Below are 22399 nucleotides of genomic sequence, written 5' to 3'. Positions count from 1 at the left end.
AAAATAAAATCAACCTTTTTCTTTTAAGACATCCAGACATCATATCAATATCTTACGAATCGCTAATTTAATATCTAGTCTAACTCAGCATGGGGAAAAGTCCTTACCTTAGGCGCTTTCTTTCTTAACATCTCTAAATTCGCACGAGAAATAGCTTATGAGGCAATGATGAATTCAACACCGATAGATATTGGGATTTATGACTTAGAAAATTATTTTAGGAGTGTACGAATGAAAAATAGGTGTGACAACAAGATGTCTAATGGAAATGTATGAACGTAATACCTATTTACGTTGCAATATTACGATTAAGTTCTTGTCTAAAATTGAAGTGCACTTAATTCCAAAATTATGCTATCAATAATTACTATTTATTTAATTTTATTATGTTGTTACAAAGTCAATTGAAATCATGTGTATTTATGTGTATGAGTTAATTAGGATTAACTAATAAAGTTCACCATATATTGCAGGGTGTCACACCATCCATTTTAATTAAATAAATAAATCAGAGATTGTCAGATCACCCTTTTAATTTTTTTTTATCTAATAGTTACGAAATCAAAAATTTCATAGAATTATTTTTGTAGACAGTTAAAATAAAATTATAATTTTAGTTTAAAAGAGATGAATGCATGAGATACAAAAAGGACAATAGTTTTTTTGTGTCCTCTCTTAATTGCACAAAAAAACTTATAATTAAATTTATAATCTTCCTTTAAAAAATAAATTAAAGGTGTTAAAAATGAGTTAATGCACATTATGCCAAGAAACACCATGAATTGTCATAAAATCTTGTCATAAAGGAGAATCAAAGAATGAGTTAAGTCACTAGTTTTTTTTTTTTTTTTAGGATGGACCAAAAATATTTTCAAAACACTTATATATAAAGGTAGGTTGGGTTTCACTAACTCTATAATATCTCCTAAAATAAATACTTATTTGGTCGTAAACAAAACTAACAAATAATATAACTTTTATACATTCAAATTTAATTAAATAATTCAACTAATATTTTATCAACCAAAATAAATCAAGCAAGACAAGAATACCACCCACACATAACAAAATAAAACAACCATATCTAACACATCAATTTCATGATTATCAAAACTAATCAAATAAAAATGCACAATAGTTTATTTAGAAAATAATCACATCATAAATCATCCCCGTGTAACTTTCACACCAAAATAATTAAATAAAAATAAAGGTTATAATTATTCAAGTAAAATAGAGTGTGATAAAATTTAGTTTAATTTATTTATACATAAAATAATTAATAATTTAATAATAAATCATAACAATTACTAACAAGACACATATATAATATATATGAAAATTTTGGGGTGTTACAATTTTTGAGTGATCCTAATACAACTATTCTTTTCGAGCGTTTTTTATGTCGTAGTTCAGTCGATTTTTTACTGGTCCTAATACCACTTTGAGCGGTTTTTGTGTCGTAGTCCTTTTGATTTATGAGTGATCATAGTATCATATTGTGAGTGACTTTAATCTTCATATCGAGAGTAGCTTTAACTGCCCTATTGAGGGTGTAATTCCAGTGTAGTGGAACTCTGATACAATTTGAGCTGTTTTATCTTGGGGACTTCGTGGTTGATAGTATGCCCTGCACAATTTGGGCAGTGCCTCGAAATGTCATAAAGAGAGGGACCTATTCCGCGACTCAACCCAATAATCTTTTCGATGGCATAAATTGTGATTTTTAAATAGTTTTCTAAACTCAAAAACAACAATTTTAAGATTTTTCTTTATGCCATGTCAACCGAAGAGATTATTGGATCTGGTGCCTCTAATTTCAATAAACTGTTTTAGTGAGGCAAACAAAAAAGGATAAGAAAGCTAAAGAATTAACCCATGGGAGGATAATGATTACTCTATAAGAATTATATTCTTTTTTGTCTTGTTGATGATATGTATAACTACTATAGTTCCAACAATACTATGAGCTGCTACCTCAAGTATCAGAGTATCAGATGACCGATGTCAGATCTGTGGAGGCTCACTTCTGTAAAATTTAGAAGATAACTAATGAGATCATCTATTAAGGTAAGCCACTCATGGCATATTTAAATTAAATGTTGAAATTTAATGTGTCTCATTCTGCTTACATGTTATGTGATTTTAATTTTTGACATGCTAGACTCTGTGATGTGAACACATCTGATTTCAAACTTAAGTAACTTAGGTTTAATTCCAAAGTTATCTTTAAATGATTTTGAAAAATGTGATTTTTGTAATCAAGCTAAAATAATCAAGAGTTCACGTAAATCTGTTGTTAAAAAATATGAGTCTTTAGATTTATTACACTATGATATATGTGAACTTGATGGGATGTTAACAAGAAATGAAAAATAAAAGTGAAACGTTTGACATGTTAAGGATGTTTGTAACTGAAATTGAAAATCAATTTAGTAGAAAGATTAAGAGGTTCCAAGTATGATTCTAGTTTGTTAAATGAGTTTTAAAATTTTTTCTGGAATTATACATGGAACAACTGCATCATAATTGCTTGAAATGAAGGGCAAAGTTGACAAAAAAAAGAATAAAACTCTTATCGAACTAGTTGTTGTTAGTATGCTTAACTCTGGTGCTGCATCTCATTGGTGTGCGAAAAATATATTGCTTATTTGCTATATTTTGAATAGAGTTCCTAAATCTAAAAACAAAATATCTTCTTATGAGATAGTGAAGAAAAGACAATCGAACTTGTCTTATTTTTGAACTTGGGGTTGTCTGGCTTATGTCAGAATCCTCGATCTCAAGCGAATTAAACTCTCCAGTAGAACCTATGAATGTGTATTCATTGGGTATGCAGTAAACAGTGAAGTGTATATTTTTTATGAACTAAAAGCGAACGTGATCATAGACTCAAATGATGTTGACTTTTATGAAAATAAATTCTCTTTGAAATCTAGAAATAGTGTGGGCAGCCAACCAAGTCATGTTCCCGTGACAAGAAGCACTAAAAGCATCAAATAAAGCGAAACAAAAACTCGAAGAAGTAAGAGAGTTATAGTTGTTAACGATTATGGACCCCATTATACGACCTATACCTTAGAAGAGGATCCTGCAAATCTTTAAGAAGTTTTGTCATCTTTGGATACATATTTATTGCAAGAAGCCATAAATGATGAAATGGATTCTCTAGAGTCAAACATGACCTCACATTTTGTAGACTTGCCTCATGGTTGCATATCAATAGGTTGTAAATGAATATTGAAAAAGAAATTAAAAACCAATGGAATGACTGATAAATACAAGGCTCGCTTTGTAGCCAAAGGTTTTAGACAAAGAGAAAATATAAATTTTTTCGACACCTTTTCACCGGTCACTAGAATTAAATCCATTAGGGTACACATCTCACTTGGTGCTATTCATAACTTGGTGGAACACCAAATGGATGTCAGAACTATTTTATTAAATGGTAATTTGGAAGTAGAAATCTATATGGAACAACCTGAAGATTTTGTGATTCATGGACAAGAAAACTAGGTCTATAAGTTAGATAAATCTCTATATGGTCTTAAACAAGCTCCTAAGCAATGACATGAAAAATTAGATAACTTGATTATATCAAATGAGTTTAAAGTCAATGAAAATGACAAATGTATTTATTACAAATCTGAAAATGACATTTGCATTATCATATGTCTCTATTGAGACGACTTACTCATATTTTGATTCAAACATTCATGTTGTAAAAATTATGAAATCATTGTAGTGTAACAACTTGATATGAAAGACCTCGGAGAAACGAGTGTAATCCGCATTATCAAGATTACTAGGTCAGAAAATGGAATTTCTTTGGATCAGTCTCACTATGTTGAAAAAAATCCTATGATCCAAGTGTGAAATATTTCAAAAACACTGGTGAAGGTATTAGACAAATTGAAGATGCCATTGATTGTACTAGACTCAACATTGCCTACGTCGTGCGACTGTTGTGCAAGTTTACTAGTAGACCTAGTATGGAGCATTGGCACTCTATTAAAAGAGTCAGGAGATACCTAAAAAGGACCATGAAACTCCGATTACATTATCAAAGATTTCCAGTCGTACTTGAAGGATACAATGTTGTTGATTGGAACATTTTATCAGATTACTCAAAAACAACTAGTGACTATATTTTAGTATAGCTAGTGGTGTTGTATCTTGGAAATTGAAGAACAGACGATATTGGTTCAGTCCACTATGGAGTTTGAAATGATAGCACTAGCTACTACTAGTGAAGAATCGAGTTGGTTGAGATGCTTGCTAGTTGAGATTCCTTTTATGGGAAAAACCTATGACATATGTGTTGATCCACTGCGATAGTACCGCAACTATTGCAAAGATTGAGAATTTTTATTACAACGGTAAGAGACGACAAATACTTCATAAGCATAACATAATTAGAGAATTACTTTCTAATGGAGCTGTTATAGTAGATCATGTACGCACTTTAGTGTCTTGAGCTTGACGTCTCAACTACTGTCAAGGTGGCATATATGACAGGAAGAATACATCATCCTTCTTTTTCTTTTTGTTTGGTAGAAATTCCATGAACTTAAGAAATAAAAGATGTTGTTTCCATGTCATTTTCAATTGGACATTGATGAACAAGGCATAGATTGAATCTCGAACTTTATCAATCTCTTCTTTTTTCTTTTTCTCGTTCGTCTTTTCCTCGTTCGTCTTTTCCTCTTGCTTATCTTCTTCTACCACAACAATGAAATTATCTTCAATCTTCAACTTCTCCTCCATCTTCTCAAATTTAACCACTTGCTCAAATAACCTCTCACATTGATTTTCAAATCTTTCAATTGAAACCATGTTATTCTTCATGAATTCAACCAAAACGTCCATAATGTGAAAGTCTTTGTCATTTGATTCTTTGGATAGAATTTCAGGAGGTATAATTTGTTCCCAATAGATCTTTTTAATGTAACGCTCGTCGTTTTCTGTGACTTTCCAAAAAAAATCTTCATATTCTACTAGTTCGGCAAGGTCATCAGCACAATTTCGAATCTTATGTGCTTCTCCGCAAAAGTCACACCTAAGAGGCTGCATCGGAGGGATCTGAGGGTGATGTTTTAAAAATGCATGGCTCATGATTTGCCCCTCAATCATGCGACATATACCCGAAATAAGACAAGTATCACACTCTTCATATAATTGCAGTAGAATATCATCAGTATAATCTTCCATGCTCTACAACGAATAGTTATCTCAAACAAAGAAGAGACAAACCACTAGACATGACATTAGCAAGTTCAACAAATAAAAAAAAATAACATAAAATAAAAAAAAAATCAAAAATTTTATTGCAGAGCAAAAAATTTCAATTAAGTAAATAAATTAACTTCAATAGTGAATTGGCAATCCCCGGCAACGGCGCCAAACACTTGATAGCGTTTCAGCAAGTGTACTGAATCGTTGCAAGTAATAATAAAACGATAGTACCGAGTGTCGAACTCAAGGATTGCGTTTTACTATTGAATTATATTTGATTACTAGAATTGAACAAAAAGGTTCCCAAGTTGATTGAAATAATGTTTGAAATTAACAACAATAATAAAATTGATCTTTTATAATGAGAAAAATGTCAGGGATGAGTTTCACTTCGAATCCAACCTTGGTGTCTAATTTGATCCTAGTTACTGAATTCCTTTATTGAATTATTACCGAATTCTCTTTATTATTCTTGCCCTAATGTCTTAGTGACAGAACCTTTAATTCCAAAGTAACCCCTAATTCCTTAGTGGATTTAAGATTAGAATTAAGCATTACCGTATAGAAATTCTCTTGTAAATTATTGCTTTGCAACTAATTTAATTGGTTTCATGACCTGCACCTATGTCTAGACTACAAATTCATGAATTTCTCATCTCAAGCATTCGTAAAGTCCACTTCCGTTTCAAAATACAAATCGTAGAACATTTTAATGTTGATCAAGCAATAAAAAGCATTAAGCACAGAGATGAGAAAAATAATTCAATAAACTCATTCATATAACTAGAAATCAAATCAGAAAAATAAGGGTTTCATCTGGTTACACTCATCCCTAACAAATAGGGTTTAGTTACTCATGACAGAGATACAAAAGATAAGGATTAAAGAAGAATTACAAGAATGATTCATGGATGATTCTTGATAAAACTGCTTCAATGGCGTTAGAAACGGCCGTCTTTGAGTTTCTATGCTAGGGCACAAGTCTCCCAAGTTCCCCAGAGTCAAAAAAAGATCATAAAACAGTAAAAATCTGTGTTTTTATGGTTGCTGGTGCGGGTATCGCGCCCCAGGCGCGCTTGGGCGCGTTTCGACAGTGGCGAATGCTGGGAAAAAGCACTTGGCTTGCGCTTGGGCGCACTCCAGCGCTCAGCATCTGTTATCCGGCGTATATTGCATTTTGCGCCTCTTTCGAGTCTGAATTTGGTTCCAGTGTCTTCATAAAGGTTGTAGATATGGATCCTAGCTTTCATTTGCATTTGGTTTGACTCCAATTGGACATCTACAACGCCAGATATGGCTGAAATACTCTACATGTGTCATGTTGATTTCTCACCAAAATTCAGCACTGCACCAAAACACAACGCAATGTAAAATTACGAAAAATTCCTACTTAATCACTAAAATAAAACATAAAATATTTAATTTAACTCAAGGAACAAAAATCAACAAAATATATCAAATAAATCCTTAATTTAACTAGTAGTTGAGGATAAATAAGACTAAAATAGTGGCAAAATATGCATATGATGAAGAGTCATCAGTCACTTATGATGGTAACCTAACCTAAAAGACTGGAGATTCCAAGAATTAGGTTCAATGGGTAATAACAAGTCATAGTGAGAATAATAGGAGAACTTAAATTCTTCTTAGGAATAATAGATGAATGTATATACCGCTACTGGTGTTTCAATTTGGTTGCTTAAAACATCTATAACATAAACAGTTTTATCATTTAGTACCCAAATCTTGTTGGATCCTAGTTTGTTAGTTCTTAAAGGTTTCTTGTCTTTCCATGTGGTTACCATATGACAAGATATTTTAGTGGGACCTTTCTTATAGAAAATAACACATAAATCATCAAAGGGAACAAACTTAGGTTCAATTACTTTTTCTTGAAATTCTATTCCTCTTTCACCATTCCTACTAACACCATAAGTCATAGATGAATACTTGCATCTTTCCATACCATTATCAAGAAAATCTTCAAATACTTCTTCCTGCTTATAGGAGTTACATGTGGTATTTTCAATTGATGTTGAACTATAATTACTTTTTAGAGTCAGATTTTCAACCTTAAGTTCAACAATATCAGTTTTCAAATTTGCATACTCTATTTTAAGTTAAGTAATATCAGTTTTCAGAGTTGCATTTTCTATTTTATTTCAATAATATCAATTTTCAAAGTTCATTTTCTGTTTTAAGTTCAATAATATCAGTTTTTAGAGTTGCATTTTCTGTTTTAAATTCAACACTTTGAATCTTTAAAGCATTAACTTTTTCAGTTAGATTTGTATTTTCTTTCCTAAGTGTTTTCAGTTTGAAAGAAAATTTGTGATTCTTATTTAAACAATCATTTATAGAAGTAATTAAATCAAATCGAGTAAAGTCAGAAAATACCTCAATTTCTTCATATGTTGATTCACTGAATCTAGACATGTTGAACCCTTGGATATTTCCTCAAACACTGTAAAATGCTCAACCTTGTGACGGAGTTCTGATGCCAATTGAATGTGCAAACACAATAAAGGGAAGGGGGAAATGGGGGGGTTGAATTATGTTTGCCAAAGTTGATAACATTTTGCTAATTTGATGAAGGTTGGTTCATTTTATAAATTACTTACATAAGAAACAATCAGATTCAGAGGTAGCAAGCAATAAAAACATAAATATTTTGATTCATATTTATAACTCAATAAAATCTAAAATAAAATTTGATTAGATTTATAATTGAAGAAAATATTTGATCAAGTTGAAAAAAAGATATGGTCAAGATTCGATCAAGATTTATCTACAACAACATATGAACAAAATCAATTGAAGATTTTACAAACTGAATATGAAAAATTTATAAACTCAATTTGAACAAAGTACAAATAAAATCAACCTAAAGATTTATAAACTCAATCTGAACAAATTACGAACAAAATCAATCTAGAAAAATTGTTCAGATTAGATTCATAAATAAAGAATTGGCTAAAGAATATATTATCAAAAAGCATCTTGTTCATAATTATTTTTGAATAAGATCTTTTTTGACCAAGCTAGGAATGAAGATACAATTCAGAATTAAACAAAGACTAAACTAAAACCTTAATTTTAACTTAAAAGTAGATACCCAAGGCTGAAGAAAAAGTTAATCGAAAATCAAAAAAGAGGAAAAGAACTCAAAGCTCAAAATTCCAAAAGTTATTTTTTAGATTTCATAGAGAGAAACACTTGTTCAATTTAGAAATATTTTCTAAGTGTTTTTTTTATTAGAGTGTGAGAGTTATTATTATTATTAGCTTTGTTAGAAACAAAGACTTAAAGTTCCTATCTTTTATATCCAACCAGATAGTGGTTTATTTCCTTCTTCAATATAGGGTTGTCAAGTTGTTAGGAGAAGCCTTGGCTAGTAGGGCTAAGGTGGTTAGTTCCTCAAAAGTTTGGGGTTATCAAGTTGTTTATGAAGACTGGCTTGGAGAGTTAGGTGTTTTGTAATTCAAAGTATTTAAAATAGTGGATTAAAGCCTTCTAAATGAGGGGACTGGATGTAGCCTAGTTAGTGGTGAACTAGGATAAACTTATGTGTACAATTATTTATGCTTTCATTGTTTGCTGCCTCTGAACCTAATTGCTTCTACTCCAAGTAAATCCTCTTATAGTGTTTTCACCTTCAATTGGCATCAAAGATTGGTCTTAAGGCTGTGAGCACTTTACAATGTTTAAGGAAAAATCCAAGGCTTCAGCATGTTTGGATTCGGAGAATGTTTTGAGTATTGGAAGGACACGATGACAACTTTAGGACTTGGTGGAAGATGGTTATAGTGTTCCAAAGAATACTGACGATATTGAAATTCAAAGAAAGGAGATGAATGCTGATCAAAAGATGATATACAAGATGCAACATAATTAATGAACATTCATCATAAATGTAATCACCTTCATGAAGTTTGACAAGGGCACTAACAAGGAGACAACAAAGAGTATTTATGATAGTTTGATTCTAATTTATGAAGGAAGGAAGGAAGTTCAAGAAGCAAAGGCTAGCCTCCTAGTAAAAAAATATGAGTTGTTCAAGATGGAAGAGGATGAAGACATTGAAACAATTTTTCCATATTCCAAACTTTGGTCTAGGATTAAAGATACTTGAGAAGAGCTATACTATTGTTGATCATATGATGAAGATTCTAAGGAGTCTGACAAGCAAGTGGATACCTAAGATCACTGCCATTCAAGAAGCAAAAGATCTAAATACTCTTAACCTGAAAGCATCAATCAACTCTCTCAGATCACATGAAATTGAACTTGCAGAGGATGAGCCAAAGATGAAGTAACCAACATTGGCTTTGAAATCCAAGTTGAAGAAAGGTCTGAAGGCAATAACAGAATTAGAGGATGATGATTCAGAGGATTGGAATCGAGACTCAAAGGAAGAGGAACTGACATTTATATTCAGAAAAATTTAGAATATGTGGCACAATAGAAAGAACAAATTTCCCCAAAGATATTCCAAGCAATCTAGCAGAGGAAAGGATGGTAAATATGAAAAGAAAAGTATCTTATGCAATGGATGCAATGAACCTAGACATATCGGGTTAGAATGTATAAATTTGGAGAAAGGGAAACATCAGAGGAAATATTCTAGACCTAAGAAGAAGAGTAGTATGGCTACATGGGATGATTCTGATGAATCCTCTAATGATGAAGAGCACACAAATTTAGCTTTGATGATTCATACCAACTCTGCCTCTAGATTCAACACATATTTTGACTCTGGAAGTGAATCAACATATGAAGAAATTGAGAAATTTTCTAACTTAACGCGATCTGATTTAATTACTGCTATAAATGATTTTTTAAATTAGAATCAAAAGATCTCTTTAAATCTGAAAACACTTAGAAAAGAAAATACAAACCTAACTGAAAAAGTTAATGTTTTAAAGGATGAAAGTGTTGAATTTAAAACAGAAAATGCAACTTTGAAAACTGATATTACTTAACTTAAAACATTAAATGCAAATATGAAAACTGATATTGTTGAACTTATAGATAAAACCTTGAAAGATATCCATGTCGAAAATACCACATGTTATTCTGATAAGCATGAAGAATTATTCCAAGATTTTCTAGCTAATGGTATGGAAAGAAGCAAGTATGCATCTATGATTTATGGTATTAGTAGAAATGGTAAAAGAGGTATAGGATTTGAAGAAATAGTAATTGGAGCTAAACCTATTCACTTTGATGTTTTTTGTACTATTTGTTCTAAGAAAGGTCACTCTAAATTATCTTGTCTCATGTTAAATATAAAGAAAGGCAAGAAACCTTTAACAACTAACAAACCAGGACCCTATCCAATTTGGGTACCAAAAGACAAAATTATTTATGTTGCAGATGTTCAAAGAAACCAAGTTGAAACACCAATCATGGCATGTGGTAAGCGGATGCTAGGAACTTATGAAAGGAAAAAGGTGTATGTCCCAAGACCTGACTTTGGTGGAAGAAGGACTAGTCGACACAATACCTATCAGAACCAGCCGATGAACCATAACTATCATTAAAAGAACCGTATGATGAACCAGAACTATCAAAAGAATCAAAACCATCTTATGAATCTGAAGTATCAGTAGAACCAGAATTACCAAGGGAACCTAATACATCAATAACAAAAGTGTTAGATAAACAATCAGAATCAAGAGACTTCTCTAAACACTTCAATCAAATCCATCAAGACTACAAAGTTGGATGGAAATTCAAATCCCTTCATCCAGACCTTCTAATAAGAGAATATGCAAATTCAGAATCTAATAACTAGAAAATAAGAACCAAGAGGGGTTTTATAGTGAAACTAAAATTATTGACAAATAAGTTTTATCTTTATTTAAATTTATTTATTCTCTGATATTATGTTTACTGGGATAACAAGAAGCTTGATCTTAAATAATCAAAGCTAGATAAGTATTTTGCAGAAGCATAAAACAAGTTTGTTTCTTCAAAAACAAGCATAAACCACAAGAAACAAAACATGTGTTTTGGTTGTATTGTTTCATTCTTAAATCATCTAATTTATATTATGTTATGTGACAAATGACTTGACCTTAAAAACTTAAAGCAAGTTGATGATAGTGAAAGCTTATTGGAACTATAGGAAGCAGATGCAGACAAACTAGAAGAAGCTAAAAAAAACATAGAATACAAGCAAATTATAAGAAGATGACAAATATTAAGAGGATGAATCTGATCGAGTCAAAAACAATCAAGATAAGTAAGAAGGAAGATTTGGATGCAATTACAAGTCAACTCATCTAGAAACTCTAATCATTTGAAGTGCAAACGATCCTTTGAAGACCGGATCATCACTAAAAGATATCACTTTCACTACTTGAATTTTCGTATATAGTGACCGATTTATAGACTGAATATCTTCAGTCACACTAGCGACCGAAATAGAGATCGTAATTTTAAACCTAGAAACTAAATATTTTTTCGTCACTAAATCGGTCGCTAATGAAATTTAGAGACTGAAATTGCAACTAAATTATAGCGACCAAAAATTCAGTCGCTAAATATTACTAATAGAAAAATTTTCTTTCACACTAGCGACCGAAATTGAGACTAAAATTTTAAACCTTGAAACTAAATATTATTTCGTCACTAAATCGGTCGATAACAAAATTTAGAGATTGAAATAACAACTAAATTTTAGCGACCAAAATTTTAGTCGCTAACTATTTTTTAATTACATAATTTAATTTTCTTTATTAATAAAAAAAGAAAAATGTGAAATAATTTTTGCATACAAAATATTTATAATAGTTAACTAAAACTAAACGTGTCTCTAAAGTGGTCACAAATATATTTTAGCAACCGATTTAGAGGCCAATTTATTAGCGACCGATTTAGAGACCAATCAAATTCTTTTTTCTTCTTTTAAAACTATATTTTTCTAAATCTCTATATCAAAAAAAAAAAAAAAAATTAAATTTAGCATCCGATTTAGAGACCAAATATTTTTATTTTAAAAAAATACACAAATCATAAAAAAATTTATTTTAAAATAGACCCAAAATGTATACTTAAAAATCTGATAATATTAAATGTAAAAATATGATAATAACAAAACATATTTCACATTACCATAAACAACTCAGAGTATTGAGCCAATTTTAGTTCCAAACTTTCTCCTTCATCCTCGCAAACCCTAGTGCCTCCACTTTTAGTTCTCACCATTCTCCTTCATCCTCCATTCACTTTCTCCTTCATCTCCATGACCTTTAAGGCCTCAATAAACACCATCTCTCGTTCCATTAGCATCTCCATCTTTGCAACCTTTAATGTCTCAATAAACGCCAATTACATGGTTCTTCTTCTGATGGTGGTAGTGATAGCACCAAAATATCAGTAGTAGCACGAACCCTAATCACCTTCGACCGTTTTGCATTTTGCCTCTCTGTTTCTTTCCCAAATCGCATAAACCTAATCAGCTTCCATCATTTCTCATTTCTTAATTTATTTTCTTTTTCAAATCGTAGGAACCCTAACCTACATCTGGTGAGTCCTAAGCGCAATTTCAAATAATTTCTTAATTTTCTTCTGAATTTCTACTAAATTTTGTATTTTGTTTTCTAAACATTTGCTTTAGGTTTAACGGATTGCTACTGACTTTATTTTGATTTTATAGTTATTATTCAATCTTTGAAGCCTGAGTCACAACTTGGACCACTTGTTCTATTTGATAACCCTATGAAGCAATTAGAACCTAGTAGCCCTATTTCATGTCTATACCTCCATTGAAGTCTAATGATCTTAAGGAAATAAGAAATTTACACAATAAAATCATCTAATAATCATGTTAAATAATTAAACAAGACCTTTGGAGAACAAAATAATTCTTTTCATGTTATGTTTTTTTAGTCATGGATATGGATGCAACAAGCTATGCACTCTAAATTGAATTACAACAGCAGTTTAAGAAAAAAATGGGTATGTAATATTTAATATTATAGTTGAATTACAGTCATGCAGTTAGCACTTTAAGAAATAAATGGGTAAACTATGCACCCTGAATAGAATTACATTTGCAGCCGCGTACCAATTTTTAATATTGCAGAGAATCGCAATCAAATGTGATCTATATAACCTTAACCGCGATTACATTACAGTTTCAATCGTATTAAAAAATAATAATTATGTTGCAGTCCAAATAATGGTTGAAGACATTTATTTAAAGCTATGGTTATTACTTGTTTCACTTAGCATTAATATGTTTGTGTTTTTGAATGATTATCATCCTATTGAAATATATCATGTAGATGCCATGGAAGCATATAATACCAATAAAAAGCATGTCAATAAAGAAATGGTTTAAGAAAATAAAGATGAAGAGGAAAGAAAAACAGAGATTGCAAAGAGCAGAGGTGCATGCAACAATGTCAATTGCAAGTGTTGCAGCAACATTTTTTGCTATTGCTTCTGAAAATTCAAAAATGGAGGAGTCCAATGAAGATAGAGATGCAGCAATAGCTTCTGCTGCTCCTTTGGTTGCTGCTCAGTGTGCAATAGTAGCTGAAGCAATGGGAGCTAAGAAAGAAGATCTTAGTAGTGTTATTTGTTCTGCCATGAGTGATACAAGTGCAAGTGACATCCTAACTCTCACTGTTGCAGCTGCAACATGTAATCAATTTTATTATTTTCACTCATAATTTTTTTGATAGAATTATTTTGGGGGAAATTTAGGGTATAGATGCAAGACTTAGCATCAGATTTTGGATTTTAAAATTTGAAATTGGTATTAGAGCATTGACATTAGTAATTCTAATGGTCTCAACAGTTGCAACATGTAATTACTATAAGAGACCTATTTCTGTTATCTACAACCAATCATCGTTATAGGATTAATCTAACAATTTAGACTTTAGAGTATATATCTCGACTATCAGATTAGTTTAATTGTTGACTGTATTTTGGTTTGCTACTGACTGTATTTTGATTTTGGTTAGATTTGGTGTTATTGTGACATTAGAGCTCGAAGGCTTCAATCCTTTTCAAAGCTTGAAGGTAATAAAACTACTAAGTTAAGCTTTACCATTTTGCTTAAATGCTTTTTCACCTCTGATTACTCTTTGTAATTGCTTAGCAATTGTGACTTAGAGGTAAACATGAATGGAGTTCTGGCAAAAATTGTTTGAGCTTCCTCTCAATGTTCAATGGCTTGCTGAACGTGTTCTCAACATTTTGTTCGAGAAATTACAAGCTTATGCTCTGTAGGTACATAGCTCTGACTCCTGGCTTTATTCCGTTGTACACAACTAGATTGGGGGTGATGATGTATAGTCCATCTCATCAATTGAGCCTACCTCTATTGATGAAGCATTGGCAGATGATGGATGGATTCTTGCAATGCAAGAAGAGTTAAATGAAATTAAGAGAAATGATATTTGGGATCTAGTACCTAGTACCTAGACCAAAGAAAAATATTATTGGAACCAAGTGGATTTTCAGAAAGAAGCTAAACGAAAAAGGTGAAGTGGTCAAAAAAAGGCAAGACTTGTCGCACAAGACTACAATCAGCTAGAGGGCATTGATTACACTGAGACTTTTGCTCCAACGACTAGGATAAAAGCTATTCTAATCCTACGTTCTTTTGCTGCAAATAGTAACATTACATTATTTCAAATAGATGCTAAAAGTGCTTTTCTAAATGGTTATAAAAGTGATGAAGTCTATGTAAACCAATCCCTAGGTTTTGAAAGTTCTGAATTTTCAAACATGTTTTTAAACTTAAAAAATCTATGTATGGTCTGAAACAAGCACCTAGGGCATGGTATAATTGACTTAATAACTTCTTGCTTAAAAATAACTTTGAAAGAGGAGATGGAATTCTTATTATTCAAATTTATGTTGATGACATTAATTTTGGATCTACTAATGGCACTATTTGCCAATAATTTTCTAAATTGATACAACATGAATTTCAAATGAGTATGATGGGAGAACTTAAGTTCTTTTTAGGGATACAAATTTAGCAAAGTCAAAAAGGTATATACATTCATCAAAATAAATATATCAAAGAGCTTCTAAGGAAGTTTAAGATGAGTGATTGCAAACCTATGGCTACACCAATGCATCCTACTTGTTCACTTGAAAAGATGATTCAGGCTGAAATATTTGGTGGTACTGACCTAACATAATATTTAGTGCATGGGTATGTGCAAGATTTCAAGCTGACCCTAGGGAATCAAATTTAACTGTTGTGAAGAGAATCCTTAGATACCTAAAAAGCACTACCAACCAACCTTACCTCTAAATTAGATATTATGATTCTGATTATGTTAGAGATAAACTTGAAAGAAAGAGCACTAGTGGTAATTGCACCTTTGTAGGTGACGACTTAATATCTTGGTCAAGTAAGAGACAAAGCACAATTTACTTCTCAACAAATGGTTGCAGTTCTCAACTACTTTGGATGAAACATCAACTTGAAGACTACAAAATCATATAATTCAACATTTCCATCTATTGTGATAAAACTTCTGCCATTTGCCTAACCAAAAACCCTATCCAACATTACCATCATACCTGACTGGTGTTCTAATAACTTTAAAGTAGTCTAACTTTACATTAGTTTTTATATTTTCTTGTAATATGTTATATTCATGTTAAAATTGCAAATTAAAAAAAAATTTCAAGTTTCACTTTCAAATCTTTGCTTGATGACAAAAGGGGAGATATATATTTGATAATGTGGGGATAAAAGTGAAAAGAAAACTTAGACTTAAGGGGAGCCCTAAGATAGGATGAGTCAACGAAATATAAAGACACATTATTATAAAAAATACAAGTTTTGTCATCATAAAAAAGGGGGAGATTGTTGGAACGAAGTTGGTTTTATAATTAGAGTTTTGATGATAACAAAAGAATTTCACGAGAACAATATATTTGAATTCACATAGTATGAAAGAAGATTTGTGTTTTTGAAGAAAATCTAAAATAAGACTTGATTTAAATTTATAATTGAAGAAAATATAAAATAATATTTGATTCCAATTTATATTTGAAGAAAATATAAAATAAGATTTGATTCAGATTTATAATTGAAAAAAATCTAAAGTAAGATTTGATTTAGATTAATAATTAATGAAAATCTTTGACCAAGTTGAAAAGAAGATATGGTCAAGATTTGAAGGAGATTATATCAAGATTTATGTACAACATAATATGAACAATATCAATCTGAAGAATTGATAAACTCAATCTAAACAATATACGAACACAATCAATCTAGAAGAGCTGCTCAGATTGGATTCTGAAATAAATAATTGGCTAAAGAACATATTATCAAAAGGCGTCTTGTTCATACTTATTTTTGAATAAGATCATTGTTGACCAAGTTAGGAATGAAGATACAATTCAGAATTTAACAAGAACTAATTTGAAGTTTTATCTATAAATAAATACTTAAGGCTGAAGAAGAAGATCATCGAAAATATGAAAAGGGTAGAATAACTCATCAACTCAAACTTTCAAAATCATCTTAAAGTTCAAAGAGAGAAACACGTGTTCAAGTTAGAAATATTTTCTAAGTGTTTTTTCTTAGAGTGTGAGAGTTATTATTTGTATCATCTTTGTTAGAAGCAAACACTTAAAGTTCCAATCCTTGGTATCCAACCCGATAGTGGTTAATTCCGTATTCAATATGGGGCTGTCAGGTTGTTAGTCGAAGACTTGGCTCCTATGGTCAAGATGGTTAGTTCTTCAAAACTTTGGGATTGTTAGGTTTGGAAGACTAGCTTGAATGGTCATGTGCTTTGTAATTCAAGGTATTTGAATTAGTGGATAAAATCCTTCTAAATGAAGGGACTGGATGTAGCCAAGTTAGTGGTGAACCAATATAAATCTATGTTTTCAATTATTTATGCTTTCATTGTTTGCTGCTTCTAAACTCGATTGCTTCTACTCTATGTAAGTCACCAAAATCGACCTAATTTATTAATAAATTATTAAAAAGTTATCAACTTTGTCAAATACAATTCAACCCCCCATTTTTGTGTTTGGACCATCATATTGGTGGAAGGATGCAAGGACTCACCTTCAGACTCAAGGAACCCCTATGAATTGAGAACACTTTGAAATGACCTTTTTGGACAATACAATCGAGAAAGTGTTAGAAGACAAAAGGAGATGGATTTTGTGCACGTTCAACAAGGAGACATGTCTTTTGTAGAGTATGTTGTTAAGTTTGTAGTTTTGGAACCAAGTAGATTCCAGGAACAATTTCTCTATGTGGTTTTGATGCTAACAAAAGTACTATGTGAAAACAGTTTATTGCACTAAAAATTTCACTAATTTTGAAGAAATTAGAATAGGAAAATCAAAGGATATAACCAGAGGATACCACCAAAGAAATTCACCAGAGGATATTACCACAAGAGGAAGTGGCGAGAGGATACCACCACTAGAGGAAGTGAAAAGGTCCGAGGAAATGAAACCAAATCAATTAAATCCATGTGCAAGAAAAGTTCACCAATCTGCCTCTAATAGCGTACTTCTAGTAGGTTAGCATGTTTTCACATCTGCCTATAAAGACTAAAGCGTGCTTCTAATTTGCATGCCTTTGATGAGTCAGATTGTGCGTCTGTCTTAGAAGATCTAGTAAGCCTCTAAAGATTCAACATGCCTCGATGAAAAGTAACTTCAGCATGCCTCTGATGAACAATAACAGTTCCATGCCTCTGATTATTCAATGTGCCTCTAATGAATAACATTTTTTAGCAAGTCATTGAATTCTGAAGCCATTATTCAAGTCGGCATCTCAACCCTTATAGATCCCCACAACTCAAATTGGTCTTTCCTCAGAGATCCCCTCAACTCAAACCAAGACACATATATGCAACTGTCGAGGTAAACATGTCACTACGCGAAAAATAGTATTTTACAGCGCTTTTTTTAAGCCATATACAGCGCTTTTGCAAAACACTAAGCGCTGTAGTATCTAGCGCCTTAAAAAGATACAACAGCGCTCTTTAAATTAAAAAAAAACATTGTAAATCCCTTCTAAAAATGCGCTGCTTGTTGTACTAGTTTTACAACGCTTTTTCAAAAAAGCGTTGTAATAGGTGCATTCTTATGCACGTTTTACAACGCTTTTTAAAATAGAAAAGCGCTGTAAATTCCTTCTAAAAACGCGCTGCTTGTTGTACTAGTTTTACAGCGCTTTTTCAAAAAAGCGCTGTAATAGGTTCATTCTTATGCACGTTTTACAACGCTTTTTCAGAAAAGCGCTGTAATAGGTGCATTCTTATGCACGTTTTATAACGCTTTTTCAAAAAAACGCTGTAATAGGTGTATTCTTATTCTTTTTTTTTTTATTTATTTATTAAAAAACGCTATAATGGAATTTTTAAAATAACTCTTCTTTTGTATAAACAGGTTTTTTATGGCATTTTTAAAAAAAGTGTTGTCTTTTAATTTTTTTCCAAAATCATTTTCATCCAGCAATTAGTTTACAATCAGTTTTCATCCAGCAATCATTTTTCATCCAACAATCAGTTTACAATCAGCTTTCATTCAACAATCATTTTCACAACAACAGAACTACATAACTTTATAACTTTACATATTCACAGCATGCAGAACCAGAACTATATAACTTTACATTAAATATTCACAACAAAACCAGAACTATATAACTTGACACAATTACATATTTTTTACATTTACATATTCACAAAAACACAGAACTATATAACTTTACACATTCACAACAGAACCTTGCAACACAACACATATTTTTTACATTTACATATTCATAACCTTGCAGCATGACAATATCCCAACAAATCAAATAATTTTCATTTCGATCACATACTTACACCAGTCTTCCTTTATTTCAGTTAGATCTCTTTCAGAGTATGTTGGACTATAATTGTCAAAGTACTGTGTGATATAAAATTTGAACATAAATAAGTTAGAATCAAATATATACATAGTTTATATATGAAAATCAAAATATAATGAAAATACTGTACCGTTAATCACTTACCACAAACACGGTGTCTGCACGTTTAGCTACAAATGCGCTCTATTCATCATTTGATATATAGTGTTTATATATTTTTGGAGCTTCAACATTCATATTTCCATCATGATCTCTTACGTAGCAATTTGACAGATGAGATCTAAATCCCCGGTGTATTTTTTTGGCAACTCTAAGCACGTAAGTTTTTCTCACCTCATCAACATCAAAAGCAGACTGCAAACCAAATAAAGATATAGTTTGAGTAAAGTATTTCAATGGAAAAACATATAAGTAACAAAAAAGTGGAGTAAAAAAGTTACTTTTATATCATTCCACAATATATCTTTTGCATCCTTCAAAGCCTTATCTCTTTAATCGTCAATTGTAATTGGGATATTCTGATGAACAACAGCACCAATATAACTTACCAACATGGAACTTGTTAGAATTCATTTATCTACAACAAGTTCAACATGCAGTTCAGTATAACTTCAACAAGTTCAACATGAAGTAGTCTAAGTACGTAGCAGTATAAGTTCAACATGCATTTTAGTGATAACAAAAAATTAATAAATACAATATCTGAAGAGTGCGAAGAAATACGTAGGGTTAGTAGGGTTACGACTTCGTTTAAGAAGGAACAGCGGGAATGCGCAGAATTATGACAGGTTCGTATGACAGAGTAGGATTCGCAGAAATACGTAATGAAAGTTACGTATTTCAATGAGAAGAGTACGTATTTGAATGAGAGTTGGTAGGGATAGTAACAAAGATGGAGATGGTTCGCAATGGAGATGGTTGGCAATATGGTTCGTAGGGATAGTAGGGTTCGCAATGAGAAGGACAATGAAGAGGAGGAGGACTCTGAAGAGTAGTGAACTTTACGAAATGAAGAGGACACTGAAGCGGTTTACTGTTATATATAAAACCCTATTACAGCGCTCTTTGAAAGAGCGTTGTAAAAGACCTCCTTAACTTATTTTTTAAAAGTCTATTACAACGCTCTTTGAAAGAGCGCTGTAAAAGACCTCTTAACTTAGTATAAATCAAAGCTTTGTGACCTCCTAATTATTTTAAAGGCTTTTATAGCGCTTATTGACAAAAGCGTTGTAAAAGACCTCCTTATTTTACTTTTTAAAAGCCTATCACATCACTTTTTTTAACAAACGCTTTAAAAGACCTATTTAACTTAGTGTAAAACAAAGCTTTTTGACCTTCTTGTTTTTTTAAAGGCTTTTATAGCGCTTATGGACAAAAGCACTGTAAAAGACCTCCTTATTTTATTTTTTAAAAGCCTATTACAACGCCTTTTCAACAAGCGCTTTAAAAGACCTATTTAACTTAGTATAAAACAAAGCTTTGTGACCTCCTTATTTTTTTTAAAGGCTTTTATAGCGCTTATTGACAAAAGTGCTGTAAAATTACAAGTTTGGATTTTTTTTTTCTTCCAAATAATTAGTTAAATACCTATATATATATCAGTGCTAAATTACAAGATCAGCTCATATTGGGATGATCAGTTCAAGTTCAAGAAAAATTCCCAGTACTCAAATAAAGCTTTTTCAAGTTCAATATAAGCTGAAAATCAGTTATGGCAGGTCAAGCTAAATTACACTTAAACTACATGAACTTAGTATAAAACACTAAGATCAAGCTAAATATAAGCAGAAAATAAGTATAAGCAGAAAATCAAATACAGTTCAAGCTAAATACTAAAATTCTCAATTCTGACAGATCAAACAATTAAATTACATGAACTCACTTCAGATTACATGACTTATATAAAACAATTAAACACATTAAGATGCCCTTCTTCTTTTCCTGGTGGGATTCACATTTGTTTGTCCATTAACGATACGAAACGATGGATTAATCCAAATTCCCTCATCATGATCATCTCTAAGATATAAACGATCATCAGTTGAATCAATTTCATGTGGTTGTGATGTTGCAAAGAAAATATCATTACCAACATCATCATTATTGTTATCATCACTTATTTTATTGGTCGATAGGACAACAGACCATTTATCATATGCAGGATCAGTGACATAAAACAATTGTTGAGCTTGCGACGCTAAAATAAAAGGCTCATCTTTGTATCCCGCCCTATTAAAATCAACAAGCAAGAACCCTGACTCATCAATCCGAAAGCCATTATGATTATCGACCCACTTGCAACCAAATATGTGAACACGAAACATTGTGTAGTCTAACTCCCATATGCGCTCGATAACCCCAAAATATGATAGATTTGCATATATTGGGTTTTTGTCTTTTGCACTTGAGATATGCATCGCTTCAGCTACGAGAGTGACTCCGCTATTTTGCATAGTGGTTTGATCATCTTGTTCTTTGGTATCAAATGTGTAGCCGTTAATTACATAATCGGTGTAAGAAAAAACATGTAAACTCAGACCATTTGCTAGCCACCTTAATCTCTGTGAAATTGATTCGGGGTCTATATCAAACTTTGACTTTATGTGATTATTTAACCATGTTATAAAACTTCGATTGTGCTCTCGAGTTATCCAATTTTGATTCATATTCATGTTTAAACTAGATAACTGATCCATGTGTATTGTAACATACGATTGAACCTCATCATCATTGTGCAGAACATACAATTGCGCATGCTCCCATTCTATCCTTGATATAGTCAGTAGTCTTTTTCCAATTATCCCTTCTCTTGATAGTCTTCCCGAATGACGAGACATGGGAAGCCCTATGGATTCAACATTGGACATATATTCAGTACAAAATTCAGCAACTTCTTCAACAATGTGTCGTTCAGCAATACAACCTTCTGGTCGACTTCTACTTTTTACATACCCTTTTAATATTTTCATATATCGTTCTATCAGATGCATCCATCTCATATAAGCTGGCCCACAAAGTTTTGTCTCCTTAACAAGATGAACAATAAGGTGAACCATTATATCAAAAAACGAGGGTGGGAAATACATTTTAAGCTCACGCAAAGTAACAACAATTTCCCTCTGCAATGTGGGTACTTTCTGAGAATCGATCACTTTACTACAAATTTCGCTGAAGAAGAAACATAATCTAGTTATGGCTCGTCGAACTTTGGCAGGTAAAATGGAACGTATACCTATTGGTAGCAAATGCTCCATTAGAATATGACAATCATGGGTCTTCAAACCT

General features: G+C 31.7%; 1 protein-coding gene across 1 annotated transcript; it reads left to right on the top strand.

The window, feature by feature from the left end:
- Positions 1–10238: 10238 nt before the first annotated feature.
- Positions 10239–14484, top strand: LOC113784684 (uncharacterized). Its single transcript, XM_027330992.1, is given in 7 exon segments — positions 10239–10353; positions 12899–13068; positions 13132–13200; positions 13530–13890; positions 14048–14102; positions 14217–14274; positions 14386–14484. Coding segments are annotated over 7 exon segments (927 nt in total).
- Positions 14485–22399: the final 7915 nt, after the last annotated feature.

Source organism: Cicer arietinum, chromosome 3 (genome assembly GCF_000331145.2).
Source record: "Cicer arietinum cultivar CDC Frontier isolate Library 1 chromosome 3, Cicar.CDCFrontier_v2.0, whole genome shotgun sequence".
NCBI classification, from domain to species: domain Eukaryota; kingdom Viridiplantae; phylum Streptophyta; class Magnoliopsida; order Fabales; family Fabaceae; genus Cicer; species Cicer arietinum.
This window is presented reverse-complemented; position numbering and strand designations above follow the sequence as displayed.